Source organism: Sander lucioperca, chromosome 13 (genome assembly GCF_008315115.2).
Source record: "Sander lucioperca isolate FBNREF2018 chromosome 13, SLUC_FBN_1.2, whole genome shotgun sequence".
Lineage (NCBI taxonomy): Eukaryota > Metazoa > Chordata > Actinopteri > Perciformes > Percidae > Sander > Sander lucioperca.
Window position 1 is genome coordinate 7,358,099 of NC_050185.1, and position 16,086 is coordinate 7,374,184.

The 16,086-nt window shown below is 39.8% G+C and overlaps 2 protein-coding genes across 3 annotated transcripts; one reads left to right on the forward strand and one right to left on the reverse strand.

The window, feature by feature from the left end:
• Nucleotides 1-238: 238 nt before the first annotated feature.
• On the reverse strand, nucleotides 239-11,068 carry shpk (sedoheptulokinase). Of its 2 annotated transcripts, XM_036008954.1 has the most exons (9): nucleotides 10,847-11,068; nucleotides 10,602-10,743; nucleotides 8,750-8,924; nucleotides 8,495-8,647; nucleotides 8,144-8,319; nucleotides 6,927-7,127; nucleotides 4,640-4,716; nucleotides 2,409-2,486; nucleotides 239-684 (listed from the first exon to the last, which is right to left on the reverse strand). In XM_036008954.1, exons 1-9 carry the CDS (start codon nucleotides 10,982-10,984, stop codon nucleotides 625-627), a joined length of 1,200 nt encoding a protein of 399 aa, XP_035864847.1. In that variant the 5' UTR covers nucleotides 10,985-11,068; the 3' UTR covers nucleotides 239-624. The 2 variants fall into 2 exon arrangements, with proteins under 2 accessions (XP_035864847.1, XP_031166604.1); XM_031310744.2 differs by lacking the exons at nucleotides 239-684; nucleotides 2,409-2,486 and having other exon boundaries at nucleotides 3,025-4,716.
• Nucleotides 11,069-12,145: 1,077 nt separating this feature from the next.
• Nucleotides 12,146-15,743, forward strand: emc6 (ER membrane protein complex subunit 6). The gene is made up of 2 exons (XM_031311004.2): nucleotides 12,146-12,368; nucleotides 14,952-15,743. The coding sequence occupies exon 2, from the start codon at nucleotides 14,986-14,988 to the stop codon at nucleotides 15,316-15,318; it is 333 nt and encodes a 110-aa protein (XP_031166864.1). The 5' UTR covers nucleotides 12,146-12,368; nucleotides 14,952-14,985; the 3' UTR covers nucleotides 15,319-15,743.
• The last annotated feature ends 343 nt before the right edge of the window (nucleotides 15,744-16,086 follow it).

Consider the following 16,086-nt stretch of genomic DNA (forward strand, 5'->3'; position numbering starts at 1 on the left):
ACATCAATATTAAAATGCTGTGACATTCACTCAAAAATATTTAGGATTTGAGAGAAAAATGTATTATCTGATTAATTTGTACCATATAATCACATCACATCAGGTGGGAACTAATGGCCCAGTGAGAGAAAAACAACTTCATATAACTGTAGTCATTCCAACAGAAAGTTGCCCAATTACAATGAATGACTGGCATTACTAATAACAGGGATGTCATGTGTGTTTGTCACAGTCACGACTCGTAGAAACATAACTGCATTTGCTCATTATTATAGAAAATAACAACACTGCTGCTAGAAATATTCCACATGTAATGCTGGTTCGCCATGATCTGCCTCAACCCCTCCTCTGATACAAAATCTGGAAGTACTGAGTTGCATATCTGGAAGCTTCAGAACAAATAAATATGTATGAAACAAGCATCCAATCATGACAAAAAGCACCAGCAGAGGCACCACAAATTCAACTACGGTTGATAAAATTAAGATTGTCTTCTTGAAAATAAAGTTGGCAATTAAAATTAGAAACTGACAAAAAACATGTACCCACTCTGTGAGTAGCAGAAGTTCAAAATGAAAGATTAAGACTTAAAATCAAAAGACGGTTAAGATCGAGCAGTAATCATCAGTCTAGACCCAGACCTTGATAGAAAACAACAAAAATCATTTCACTTGAACTTAGAGCAGGGGCCTGTTTCACAAAAGCAGAATATATAAATTCAGGATAACTGATAAAGTGAGGCTTGACCTAGTCTAATCTGAGCATCCTGGCTTGGTGCGTTTCACGAAGGCCAAGCCAGGCTGAGGAGGAGCGACTAGATTGAGCCAGGATGAAGTAATTCATGGAGAATACGCATTGTTCATACTTTATACAGAGTGAGCAGCAGCTTCTTGTGGAAGTATGATGACGTGAAACACATTATTTGTATAAAAAGAAAAGAAACACAGCCGCTGTAATGAAACAGAGAAAGCGTAGCAGACGATCACGGACCGACTGAAGTAGCCTAAATATATACATTAACTGACCACTGCTCTGAATTGAAACCGTCATAATCATACCATTCAAGCATTAGGCTACTAATCATTTGCACAAATTAACAGTTGTACTTTTTGCCTTAAAAGTAAGCAGAAGATAATGTTACTCAGGAAATTTACCATGAAGATCAATTTTCTACAACACTAGAATATGATGCATAAATATCTTTCGCTCTGTTCCTCCCTCTCTCTCATGGGCTAAAATATAAATTTCCTAAGTCATATTAACTTCCACTGCTCGCTTTTAATGCAAAGTGTACAACTGTTCGTTTTTGCAAATGACAGTCACTCAGTGGTTTCAGTTAAGAGCAATAGTTCATACATGTATATTTTTAGACTATCATTCAGTCGGTCCGCTATTATCTGCCACGCTTTTTCTCATGTTTTTTTATTTTTTATAGAGGACGAGTTTCCTTCTCTACATATTATATGCCTTGCTCCCTTGTATATATGAACATAGAAAATAAAGACACTGAAGAAATGTGACTCTAAAATCTAGAAACTATAAAGATAATTAAGTGATACATTCCATGCACACTGTAAACATGAATAGAACAGAGTATATTCATCAGTTATTTCCCCCCCAGCTAAATATAAGGTCAAAAACCATTGAGGTGTCCTCTCCCTGTTGTAACATGAATGTACAGTAGCCTACATCACTAGATAGTTACTGGTCCAGTGAGCTAAGACTATAATTTGGGAGGATTGTACAATTAGGATATGTTCTTTAAATTGTACAATCCTCCCAAATTATAGTCACAACACAATTTGTGTGCTAAGAATGCCAAATACAATGCACATGGAAGCAGAACAAACATGATCCTTATTGTTAAAGAATTAAAAAAAAATGAATCAACTAAAATAATACAAGGTGCATTGGTCAACTATAGAAATGTACAGCGTTGTATGTATTGCCCTTAGTAACAGACTTCATTTAAAACACATTTGAAATTGTATCTAATTATCTCAACAACTGCCATAATATATTCATCAAACTTCTAACAACAATATGAACAGCAGTCTGCATACAGCAATATAACAGTAACGATGACTGTCACATGAATAATTATTAAAAAAAAATAATGGTCACAACTTTAAATAATAACAGTACTAAAACAGCAATATGCACCTGTTGTATTTTAATCCAGGCTGATAACAATAGGGTAAAACCACTGCTGGGTGATCAGAAAAGGCTCCAGGATTAAATAAATCCTGGCTGTTAGCCTGGTCGGGAGCAGGCTAGCTGTACAGAATAAATCTCCATGGTGATTTATGTGCCTCCACTTTCGTGAAACCGAGTCAAGGCTTAAATCATCCAGGATAACTGATAAATCCCGGCTTAATCCCTTATCTTGGTTTTGTGAAACAGGCCCCTGCTCTCCTTCCTGAAACAGGGACACTGGAGGCACAACACTGAAAGAAAATATAAGTAGCATGTTTGAATCCGAGAATCTGCTGCGATAAACGGAGCAGGGACAGTGAATGTGCACTGGTTAACTTCAGAGAATCAAATCAACACATTTATATTAATGACCAATCAGTTGAAAAAGAAATGTAAAAAAGTCAGACAGAATACAAAAGTACAGTTTACAATAAAGTGACATGATGAAGATGCGATTAAAGGAATATGTATCCACTCTGGTAATAAAACAAGGCTTCTAACAAACACAAAGATACAGTAGTTTACCACACTGCAACCGTCCAATGAATTCAATTCAATTTTATTTATATTATCAAATCATAACAAGAGTTATCTCAAGACACTTTACAGATAGAGTAGGTCTAGACCACACTCTATAATTTACAAAGCCCCAACAATTCCAATAGTTCCCCCAAGAGCAAGCATTAGCAGTGGCTATTGCGACAGTGGCGAGGAAAAACAATGGATACAAAGTAAAACTATCGATACATATCATCTTTAAGATGCCTTTATTTTTGAAATTCCCACTTTATATTTATTCTTTTCATTAAAATGAATAGTTTATTATGAATTTAAATATCTGGAAGAGCTCAGTAATAAAACTGTCAAATCATATTCTTGTTGCTTTTTTCGTGAGTTGATATAAATGTAAATGATCGTGTGATATTGTCTCACATCGATCACAGGGCCCTGATTTGAATTGAATCAAAATCGTATCTTGGCAGACTTTGTGACATCAGCAAATATCCTGTCGTCCATTCATATTGTCCAAAGAATCGATGTAATATTGTATTGTGATTATCACCCTTAGTTTTAACTATATTTCACTCAAAGCTATAGTGCGTTGTTTCTGTCTCCCCGATGAGTAATGACAACAACACTGTTGGCGCGTCCACATGATACAAGCCTTCCATGATCGTGCACAGACATTCATTTATATCAAAAAGTTACGCACTAAAGCTTTAATTTTTCTTTTCATTCCACACAGGACCCCTGACAGTGTCAGTGTCTTACTCCATCCTATGCTCAGGCTAATTTGTGGACTTTTGAATACTACATCTTTTTAGACTCAATGAGATAGGCCTAAATGGAAGTTAAAAGAAAACCAGCTCCTTGCATGCAACGACATAGAAACCCTGAGAAAATGACAGTAATACACAAGCAAAAGGCATTTCCTTGATAGCCTATTTTCTGCTTGAATGCTAACATGTTAATAGTTGCTACACCTCATCTCACTGGCCTTGCTGATGAACCATGCAGTAGCTGTGGGTTTTATTTAAAGATGCGCCCTGATCCTGTTATGTATCATAAGTCTGTGATCTTTAATCTGTGGTCTTCAAAGCATGCCAGCAGTGCTGTGATTTCGATCTACTTCATGGATTTTATATGATGCCTTCCAGCAACACAGGGAAAGAGCATGAACTTTTCGCATTCAATTCTTGGTGCAGAAACCAACAGCTGTAAAGCTAAACGATAGCAGAATGTTTTTTGTTTTTTTTTAAAGTCCTTTAGAGCTAATTTTGTTGTTGCACTGTATATCGCTCTAATATGGTTGCCGTCAGTGGAAAAAATTAGCTCTTCAGTAGATTTTTTTTCTGATAAATGATGCAAAATGGCACCTCTGTGTTATGCTATAAATCTCTATTGTAGTATAAGGTTATCTGAAAACAAATACACTTTACACAAGTCTGTTGATCCCCGTCTTGGCAAACACATAATTTGCTTTTAGTTACAGAGAGCAAAACATGTTGTAGCATTTCTGATTGTTCTTTTCTTAAACAAAGCAATGCCATTTGACAAGGTACTCCGATGTGCAAAATTCTCAATTAATCGTGTAAGCTGACAGGGATTCCCCTGTGGATTACTTTCACAGAAGGTCACAGAGGACCATGGCCACGCCGACAGCAGAGTCCGCGTTTTGTCCGTATACCACTGGCTGAGGAAACGCCTTCTCCACCTCCTGCCTTAGCACCTCATTGCGGGCGATGGCGCTCCCGCTGCCCACAATCCTGCGGACCCCCGCCTGCTGCAGACGTTCAGCAGACATCATGGACGTGATGTTGTCCAGGACGCCGTGGCACAGTGCCCTGGTCAGATGACCCAGAGAGAGATTGGTAGTGGAGATGTTGGTCACCTGACCCAGGTAGAGAGGGTCGTGCCTCTCTCCCAGGATAGTGGGACTCACCCTCAGGTCGCTCGTTTCCTGATTCAGGGCGCTATGAATCAGCTTCTCATATAAGCAGGAATCACTCATCTCCGCACCTGTGAGAGACCACGAGAGGAGCAATTTAACATTTGGATAAAAAAATTAAATAATGCAGTGTTTTTCCTAGGTTTGTGGAAGACTAGGCGCACGTATTTGGCAGAGAGTTTAGGGGTCCTCCCCAAACGTTATGTTTTTCAATAAAAAAAAAAAAAAAAAATGCAATTTCTGGACAATTATCATCACCATATTTTTGTCTAAAATGTTGGAAAAGCTAGAGTAGATGATAAATAAATAAATAACACTCAAAAAGCTTGAAGGCAAAAACTTGCTTAACAAGTCCACTGGGGACCAACTACAATAATTAGAGCTGAGAGAAGTCATTTAGTTAGTTTTAATGCTCACATTGAGTTTACATTCATTCGACTTGGGTTCTGTCCAAAACGGCTTGGGTGCTGCACCAAAGCCTTATAATGGTAGAAAAAACCCTGGACTGGCTTTGAGCCAAATGCTAAAATGCATGCTAACGTGCTGATGTTTAGCAGGTACTAACATTGGCTGATTCGCACTAAACACAGCTGCAGCTGATGTGAATGTCATTGCTTTTGCAGGTATTTGGTCATAAACCAAAATATTGGACACATTATAGTTTGACCTGATGATGGAGTCTAGAGCAGAGACGGATCAGGGACCCTACTACTTTTTTCACAAAAAGGCTGATTTATATTTGCTAATAATGTTGGATTCATGTTAAGAAATTTTAGTTTTTGAAAGAAAACTTCCTAAAAATTACAATAATTTGGAGGCCCCTACAGTAACTCTGAGGACCCCCTAGGGGTCCCGGACCCCCTGTTGAAGATCTCTGTGCTAGAGGAAAAGTCAAAAGGATCACTGAAGTGATTACAATTCATCCTGAGGGGAACATGAATGTGTGTACAACCAGGGCCTGAACTTTTTTGGCCACCAGCCACTGTGGCAGATGGGTTTTAAAATCCACTATCCACACAGGCTTTTTACCAGCGGATTTTTGTATGTGTATGTTATCGTGTGTAGGTGGTTTTTTGATGACTTGTGGTCCTTAATCGCTTTTAATTTTAAGTTTTTAGTCCTGATTACAAAAGGATTTAACTTTGCTTTCTCTGAGCCATACACACGACAGTCACTGCAGTACATTTGTTCTGTACTGCTGTCGTAAATCAGCCACTCACGAACCTTGCGATTGTCGCAAACTGTCCACTTGGTAATAAAAGGTATTATTTAACTTTTCTTTGAATCATCCTCATCTTTTTGTTGGCTGCTTTGTTCCAGCCGGGCCAATTCACCCCAGTAATATGTCGCAACATTTTTAAGCTTAAATCCAAGGACTTGGTTGAAATATGTAAGAAGAGTGGCAAAAAACAACCTGATGAATCACTCAATACTCATTAGCTACACACCAAGGAGGCCAGTAGATGGTAGATTGACGCTGTGTTAATTTCAGGCCCTGTGTACAACACTTCATGGCAATCAATCCAATAGTTCTTGAGGCATTTCCCGCAAAAACCACAGATGCCATTTCATGGTGACACTAGAGGGAAAGTCTGGGGATCACCAGAGTCATTAGGAATATTTTCTTCGGGGACCAGGAATTCCTACACCAAATAACATAGCATCTTTATATATCTATTCAATAGCTGTAATATGTTTGGACCAAAGTGGTAAACTGACACTGCTGCCCCTAGAGCTACAATACTAGCATGGCTTAAAGTGCTCATATTATGCTCATTTTCAGGTTCATAATTGTATTTGAGGTTATGTCAGAATAGGTTTACATGGTTTAATTTTCAAAAAACACCATATTTGTGTTGTACTGCACATTGCTGCAGCTCCTCTTTTCACCCTGTGTGTTGAGCTCTCTGTTTTAGCTACAGAGTGAGGCATCTCACTTCTGTTCCATCTTTGTTGGGAGTTGCACATGCGCAGTAGATAGGCAACGACTACTAGTCAGTCAGAAAGCAGAGTATGAGGGCGTGCCACGCTAGCAGCTAGGCGAGCATTATAACGTGTGTTACAAAGTGACGTTCGTCACAGAAGTAAAGGCTGGACTACAATAGAGCTGTTTGGAGCAGTTTGTGAACAGTGTTTTCTGTTGGAGATGGTAAGTCCCTTTGGGGTGGACTTTGGGCTTTTTCACTTTGTAAACCTATAACATGCACCAAAAAGATATATAACACAATAAAGGAAAGGGAAAAGGCCAAAAAGGATAATATGAGCACTTTAAAATACATACCGAGCTCTTTCATCCAGGAAGTGAGCATCTCCACAAAAGTGGCCAGTACATTCCCTCCGTTGAGTGAAGCCGCCACCGCCAAGTACGAGTCCTCAAAGTAGGGGAAGTAGGAGATGGAGGAGGCAGGCTGAGGAGAATCTGGAGGTTTGAAATCAGCTGGCATGGCGAAGGTCAGCTGGGCTGAAGTGCTTATGTTAAGAACTGAGAAATTAGGATAAAGATACAAACTGTCATCTAAGGCATATGAACTACCAGCTCCAAACAAGACATGCAAGACACAGTGATGGCAGGATCACATCTGATCAACAATGCATTTGTTTTCTGTGTGTGCTCAAACATAATGAGTACAAACTAAGACATGGGTATTTACTGCCGTGTACTTTTTGTTATTGTTGAGTCTTTTTTATTCAAATGTTAAACTGTTCTCATGCTTTGTTATTGTTCCTTTTGCTGTTAACTACAGTAAAATGAAGCATTATCAGTAGGGGTGGGAATCCCAGGGTACCTCACAATACGATACACAATACATGGCTCACAATACTGATAATATCGCGATACAACAATTCTGCGATAAGCAATATATTGCTACACAATCCTATCATGATACATCATGATATTGGTCTAATTATGAATAGAAAATGCCCGTGAAAAGGTTAAGTGCAGGTTTTATTCTCTTTATTCACTGCAAGTCCAAACTGCAGCAAAAGTTTTTCAGTCTGTAAATTAAAATTTCAGAACTATAGAGCACATATGGGTCCAGACTTTGGACTTAAATGTGGCTGGGGCATTTTTTTTTTTTCAAACTCTTGTCTGCCATCCCATTGAAAACCTCTTTGGCTACTTAACTTATGTTCAAGTTTTCCTCATTCATGTGTTGAGCGCCACCCTGAGAAGCCATAAAGTAACGACACTGGGAGCAGGGAAATCTATTTAGAGCGCCTCATTTTATTAATTAAAATATCGATATTTGGCACCAGCATATGATTATCGCATCGCACAAAGAAGGACAACAATATATTACTGTATCGATATTTTGTCCCACCCCTAATTATCGGTACTGCAAAAGTAGAAGAAATCTAATGGATGTGACATGTCATGGCACACCCTTAATGGATTTTTTTCATCTGAAGTGCATGTACAGTCTAAGTGTCTGTATGCATTCACTGCATTAAGTGTAATCCTGGCCCTGAGTGAAAGGACTGGACTTCCTGTTTCACCTGCATCTGTATGCGCACTCATGCAGGAGTAGACAGAGCTCTGGAAGTCTCCCAGGGCGGCCCCTACTGGCGTACCAGCAGGGATACCATGCCAGTCAGAGCACGTCTGTCCCGCCAAGCCACCAGATGGCACACACTGAGGAAGCAGGTGCAAAGGGAAGCCGGCACCCTTCAGACTAGAGCATGCACACACACACCCACAATAGCTTGTTACGCATAACAACAGTTCATTACAAGCTTACACTGCCAAAGTGATTAGTGATTTCAGTTTAACACCAAGCATGCACAACCTATAGAACATATTTCATGCATTTAGTACTTGACCTAAACAGGAAGTTCTTTATACAGTACATGTCTATGTTCCACTGGTTGGAGGAGGTGTTGAAGAAGCCCCAGCTGGCTGCATTCTGCGGCGTCATCACACACCTATCCAAACCACACAGCATGGAAACCACATAGTCCTGGATGGTACCTGCGACTGTGAAGTCCTCAAGGAACTCAGGCCTGCAGTGAAACCACGCATCTTGAAGTTCACTTTCATACCACAAAACCAAGTGGCGCAGTAGGCTCTACATGGGATTTGTTTTTTTAAAAGTGCATGCTGACCTGTGTCTCATGTACCAGAAGATTGTTGCACAGCCAAACCCAGTGGCCACGCTGATGTGTGAATCTGGTTTTGGAAGTAAGGACAGGAAGTGACTGCTGCAGCGCCCATCCTGCCATGTGATCAGCTGACTGGTGTCTGTGGTTGTGAAGAAATCCCTCTTGGACCAATCACAACCTGCGAGAGAGGGGCAAGAGACATGGAACAATATGGATTGCATGAGTATGGATGAGGTATTTAAATATATTTTTTGATATTTTATATTATGAAATTGTATTATGCCTCTGGGATTATTTATGTATTAAGTGTTGTGTGTATTGTGCTGTCATTTTATTGGACCATGAGTCCGTAATAAAGTCTTATTATTATTTCCAGTAGCACAGATTTACTATGATTACAAACCTATTTTTATATTAGGTTTTGGATGCAAACAGCAGAGGGCAGCATAGTTGTAAAATAACTACAACGGACCAACCAGTTGTCAGTTATAAGAAGAATTCAGTACCTTTAACTGCCCAGCTCCTCAATTCATTTTCAAAAAGCATCCTAAAAAGGTCATCTGTGTTACAGACTGGAGAGTCAGTGTAATTTAGGCCTGTAACAATTATTACATTTGGAATTGTTAGAGCTCTAGTGTCATTCAGCAGTCTGAAAACTTCACTCTCTTATTGATCCCCATGGCCATTACTGCTGAATGTTTTTTGTAAAGCCTGTGGTCTGGTTAAACATTATGGGAAGTGGGAACTGTTGTCCCAATCAAACTGTGAATGATCTTTCGGCTCTTATTAACAGTGTGCATGCATCATATAATATATACTGAAACACTAATGCTACTCAAACGTGAGATCCAGTAATATAACCATTTTATTTTCAATATGTAAGAGAAAAACGGAATGTATGAAATATATTGTTAATGTAGCTCTTTGGAAAAATTTCACAGAGCTACGAGAGTGTGATGTGGGACCCTTATATTGGGGCCCTTTCAGGGATCATAAGATTAAAGAGCTTCTTGGCCAAGTATAGTTTAAAGGCAATCCTATAGGCCAAACTTGCCTTACTGACTGTGGAAACAAATATCCCTCTGGGACAATCAATCAAAATCTTTATCTTAAACCCCAGGTAAGATGTATGCAGTTAGACACACTCCGAAAGAAAGACGATAGATAGCTGACGTATTTGAATGATTAACAACATTTAATTGCAATTACATTGCATTGTATGTTTTTTATTGCAAAGTATGTATTGCAAAGTATGTTTTGTACAACACACACACACACACACCGTTCTCACTGGGGCCTACCTGAGCTCTGGCTAGCTGTCCTCATATTATACATAATAGGAGTGGTAAAGGCAGGCAAAAAAGGGGAGTAGCCCCAGGCACGGCTCCATATTGGATTTCCGTGATGAAATATAATAATAAACCCATTTACTAAACCCTAATTCCATCTTCTGAGATGAGGAATTTGGCTCCTACATACCAGAGCAGATACTGCAGTAGCCTGAGGGCTTTATGGCATATAGGTCCTGTATTCTTCTGAACTTGGGACCCTCTTTATTCCAGGGTCATGGTTCTTTATTTTTTTACTTCATCTGCATAAACACTATTCTGGTTGTAATTACAAGTGTTTTGCACATGTGTGTGTTCATGTTGGGGGCCAGGACCATCAAAGTAACTTGGTCTGAAAATAATCTCTCTTTACGATGTCTTGACAGTCCTCTCTGAATTGAACACTTCAAAATGACTTTAAGAATGAAAATAAAAGTTTAATTCCTGCTCAAACATGTTCACAGCCGTTGCTCACCTTGTGAAATGCAAGAGCGTGCATGTATGCAGGAGGCAGATAGTAGTCTTACCGCTCTTTGCTTTCCAGAATAAAACTCCGTGCATCTGTCCGGACAGCCCGATGCGGATGACATGCTGCAGTTTGTCTCTGGGCAGCAGGCCGAGGCACCGGTTCAGAGTGTCTATGATCCGGCCAGTTTCCTGCTCTTTCGCCTGCGCGGCAGGGACACGTAGCCAGGTTAACGTTACACTCGGATCAAACACACAGCACTGTTCATATAGTTGAATTGTGAAGTCGTGCGGTACGTGAACTCACCTTTATCAAGCTATGGTCGGTTATATCAGACGTAGTTGGCAAAGCGTGACTCGCAGCCACCGATCTGGAGCCAGTTTCAAATAAAACGGCTTTTACCGACGTGGTGCCCACATCTACACCCAAGATATAGGTAGACATTGCTGCTGATTAAACGTTGGCACTCAGCAGTACGGTGTTGGTGGCATCATTACAACAAGGCAAAGTCAACCCTGCTGCGTTCAAGGGGAAGAAGGAAATTGGAAATGTAATTTCTAGGGACTGCTCCTAACCGATTAGTTCCATCATTAAAATACTGCAAATCACAGCAAAACTCTAGAGAGAAAGGATCAAAATCAGAGAGAAAAGGCATAGTGTGGAGAAAGGTAAATCAGCATTGGGATAACGCAAAAGGGAGACATTTTCACTCAATCCAAAAAAAGAAGAAATGTTAAGAAGTAGGGGAACAAAACGGAAAGAGCAAGTAACAAAAGGCAGGCTGAGAATTGGGCACACAGCAACCTCAGCAGTACACTTTTCATTATAGGAAAACATCCAATGGGTCTTGGCTGAAACAGTTGAGCATGTCCTTGTGTCATGCAGAAAATGTACACAGGAAAGGCAAAAAATGGTGACACAATTACAGGAAATAGGGAGAGCAGAGGCCAATGTTAAAAGTATATTAGAGTGTGGAGCCCAGTGCCAGCTCTGTTGTGTATCCCGGTGTTACACCGAAATCTGTGACCCATCGAGATCAGTGTCCCCCTACCACAACCTGAACCAAACCCTTGTCCCTAACCTTAACCACGGAGGGGGGGGCGCTACGCTTTTAACAGGAGGGACACAGATCACGACGGGTCACAGATTTCGGTGCAACACCGGCTCACTGAATGAATGAAGTCATTACTTATTTCATTAGTCTGAGGCCTATGTGTGCTTCTTTAAATGGCTCACGAGGCAAAATATTTACTGTGATAAGGGTGAATTGCCTGTCCGGAGTACTTTATTGTTTATTGGTTTTAATAGTCTATGAGATATAGATTTTGGGAGAAAAAATAGAGAAAACTAAACGTATGTGGCCCAGAATAAAATGTTATTACCTATGCTACAGCTAAAGCTACAGCATGTCGGTGAAATTTGGACAGAAATTCTAAAAATAAATTATTTTAATAGTAAAAGCAATTTAAATTAGTTTCCTGCTGTTTTGATTTTTAGCTTTGCTCGGTTGGGTGTGATTAACAGTGATTATTGCTTGAAAGTATTTTTCCCCTATCATAATAGATAGGATTTCCTACTTCTTAATGGACTGAGAACGCACCACATTGTCACCTGATCATTACCCTGTTCCCACAATGCACTGCGAAGGAACATGGCCGTCTCTTTCCTAGGAGTGTTATCCAAACGAGAATGAATGTGCTGTTTCCGTGTCATATCAGTTGACATTCCTTAAAAACAACCTAATATCCAAGTTTGTGAAGTTGCTCTTGCAGATTATGTTTTTATAATCCCGCTGTGAGGAGCTGACGAGTCTCTGCGTATATTTCCGGTGAGAATTTGTCGTCAGTTACCGTCCGGAGGAGAACTAGCTAGCAATGGTAGCATGTTAGCGCCATAGGCTACCAAGGGTTAGCTAACAGTTCTGCATTTAGTTAAAAAATGAGGCTCTACTGATTAGAGTCTCGTCCGTTTTTCTCTTTTTCTTGTGTTTTATGTGCGTGTTTTTGTCACCGGAACAACGCTTTATGTTGGGAGATATTAGCTAGCTAGCTAGCTACTGGGATTTATTGTGGTCAGTAACTAACGTTAGCTAACGTTATTTAAGCTTAGCTACATCGGCCAAGGCTGGCCGACAGCTTCTCTCTTTGTCTTTGTCACTCATATTTAGAGGCTTTAGTGCATTGAGATGTTTATTTTGTCTTTTTAGTGAAATTGTGGTTCGTATGAATACATCTCAAGTGAATGCAAATGCGTTAACGTACGTTAACCTTAGACCCAGTGATAACTGTAAGGCCTGTACAAATGAGCTTTTCTAATGTAGTAGCCTAATTACCTTGCGTTCCAGTATTGTAATAAGCATTAAGATTCATTAAACAATTCCTAATAATATGACAGTGTAAAAATACTCCCAAGTAAAGGTCCAGCATTCAGCAGTGTATTTATTTATTTAAGCATTATACTGTTATCAAATATCAATATTAAAAGCATTAGGTAGCAATGGCCTTGTCAGTGTTATATGTCATAGTAATGTTACTGATACAGTAATGTGTGTTAATACAAATGTGTAGATTTGTGTGAGATCGTTTTTCAGGGTGTAAGCAGTATTTTTTTCTGCAGCATTTAGCTGGTAGAGGTGGACTGGATTGTAACATTATTTTGATTATCTCAAATCTTGATCTGCAAAGTAACTAGTCTACAGTTGTGGCCAAAAGTTTACATACAGTTGTAAAGAACATGTATGTTATGGCAGTTTGAGTTTCCAATTAATACAACTGCTATTTTTCTGTGATGGAATCTTTGGAGAATATACTTCTTTGTCACAAAAAACAGTCATGAAATTTGGGTCTTTTTTGACTTTATTATGGGTCTTCTGAAAATGTGACCACATCTACTGGGTCAAAAATATACATACAGCAATGTTATTCGATTATATATTCGATCAGGCGCCTGTGGTAGCCATCCACAAGCTTCTGACAAGCTTCTGGTTGAATCTTTGACCACTCCTCTTGACAGATTTGGTGCAGTTCAGCTAAATTTGTTGGCTTTCTGACAGACTTGTTTCTTCCACATGTTCTCGATGGGGTTAAAGTCAGGACTTTGGGAAGGCCATTCTAAAACCTTAATAGCCTGATTTAGCCATTTCTTTACCACCTTTGATGTTTGTTTGTGGTCATTGTCCTGTTGAAACACCCAACTGCGTCCAAGGCCCAACCGTCTGGCTGATGGTTTTAGGTTTTCCTGAGGAATTTGAAGGTAATTCTCCTTCTTCAATAGTCCATTCACTTTCTGTAAAGCACCAGTTCCACTGGCTTCAAAACAGTCCCAGAGCATAATACTACCACCGCTGTGCTTGACGGTAGGTATGGTGTTCTTGGGGTTTATTTATTAAGGCCTCACCTTTTCTACTCCAAACATACTTCTGGTCATTGTGGCCAAATAGCTCGGTTTTTGTTTCATCTGACCACAGAACTTTCTTACACAAGGCCTTGTCTTTGTCCATGTGATCAGAAGCAAACTTCAGTCGAGCCTTAAGGTGCCGCTTCTGGAGCAAGGGCTTCCTTCTTGCATGGCAGCCTCTGAGCCCATAGCGATGTAAAACGCTTAACTGTGGACACTGACAGTTCCAGCAGCTTCTAATTCATTGCAGACCTGCTTTTTGGTGGTTCTTGGTCGACTCCTGACCAATTTTCTCTCCGCAGCAATTGATAGCTTGCGTGGTCTTCCTGATCGTGGCAGTGACACAACTGTGCCATTCACTTTATACTTACAAACAATTGTTTAACAGTGGTTCTTTGGACCTGTAGCTGCTTTGAAATGGCACCAAGTGATTTTCCTGACTTGTTCAAGTCAATAATCTGCGTCTTTAGATCCGTGCTGAGCTCCTTAGACTTGCCCTTGCCGTTTGTGGTTGAGTCTAATGAGTGTATCAAACGAGCCCTATTTAAATGGGCTCAGAGATGTCACCAGCTGTAGTCAATCATAATCACTCGTGAGAAGTTAAAGAGGTCATGTCACAAAGGAAATTTGATTGATATAACTTTCTACATCACCACACTTGATCGTTGAGGTTGCTGTATGTATATTTTTGACCCAGTAGATTTGGTCACATTTTCAGAAGACCCATAAAAAAGTCAAAAGAGACCCAAATTTCATGACCGTTTTTTGTGACAAAGAAGTATGTGCTCCAATGATTCCATCACAGAAAAATAGGAGTTGTATTAATTATTGGAAACTCAAACTGCCATGACATACATGTTCTTTACAACTGTATGTAAACGTTTGGCCACAACTGTATATGTGAAATAAATGTAAATGAGTAAAACAAAGTGTTTGAAAACGGTACTTTTGTACTGGGTTTAGGGTAATTTGAGTAAATGTATCTATTTTTGTTTCTGCATCTCTCCTGAATCAGGAGCACCTTCCTGTGATAGCTGACCAGAGCCAAGATGACAGGAGTTGTAGCCAAGCGTGAGGGACCACAGTTCATCAGCGAAGTAGCTGTGAGGGGAAACGCCGGTGTCCTGGACTACTGCCGCACCTCTGTGTCCGCTCTGTCTGGAGCAACAGCTGGCATCCTTGGGCTGACTGGACTGTATGGCTTCATTTTTTATTTCCTCGCCTCTTTTCTCCTCTCTCTGCTGCTCATTCTCAAGGCCGGACGGCGATGGAACAAATGCTTTAAATCGCGGCGGCTGCTTTTCACCGGGGGCCTCGTCGGAGGTCTTTTCACTTACGTCCTGTTCTGGACTTTCCTCTACGGAATGGTGCATGTGTACTAACATGACCTACCATAAATAATCCTGAATTAATCCTATCTAATGTTACATAAACCGATTATTTGTCTGTCCTGCTGTTTGTAGATAAGCCATTAGTAAAATACTTCTTCCATTATGAACTGTTGATTAAATGGCAGATTGTTCAATAATTATAGTATGCAGAATCAAATATTCTCTTTTCTTTCCTGCTACACACTTGGCAGTGACTATGAACTTATTTAACCTGTAAGTCCCACTCAGTGCTCAGTATCATCCATACCAGGATGACCACAGTTATGTTAATGTAGGTTGTAGAGTAGGTTGTAGTGTAACAGAGCAAAACAGATTACAAGTTGGAAGCACTTTTCATTACATTTCATGTACAATACTATGGTTAAATTATAAGTCTGATTACTGATCGAAATAAATAAATACCTCTTTACAACTTGGATGTATTATTAATCAGTTTTGTCTTCTAGGAAGTTTCATTTGTTGACATGAAATAAAAATGACAAATACATTTGTTTCCAACAAAACAGACCATTTGATAAATAGTAACTGCAAGAACAAAGAAGGAGACCATGCACTTCAATGTCTTGCACCATTCATTAACAATCAGCCAGTACATCAGCAGTGAATTTGTCCACCCGCAGTAGTCTCGTAGCACATCACGACTGCATTCCACAGCTTCACAAGTGAATTATATTGTGAATAAGATTGTGTTGTAGCCATTGCATGGCCAATGTCAGTGTCAACATACAGGAGGAAACGCATCAGCAGTGTTTAACAGCA

Coding starts and splice junctions, on each gene's coding strand:
- shpk (XM_031310744.2), bottom strand. CDS start 10,984: ATGTCTACCTATATCTTGGGTGTAGATGTGGGCACCACGTCGGTAAAA. Junction 8,925..10,601: donor ATTCTGGAAAGCAAAGAGCG/GTAAGACTACTA, acceptor CCTCTCTCGCAG/GTTGTGATTGGTCCAAGAGG. Junction 8,320..8,494: donor AACCAGTGGAACATAGACAT/GTACTGTATAAA, acceptor TGCATGCTCTAG/TCTGAAGGGTGCCGGCTTCC.
- emc6 (XM_031311004.2), top strand. CDS start 14,986: ATGACAGGAGTTGTAGCCAAGCGTGAGGGACCACAGTTCATCAGCGAA.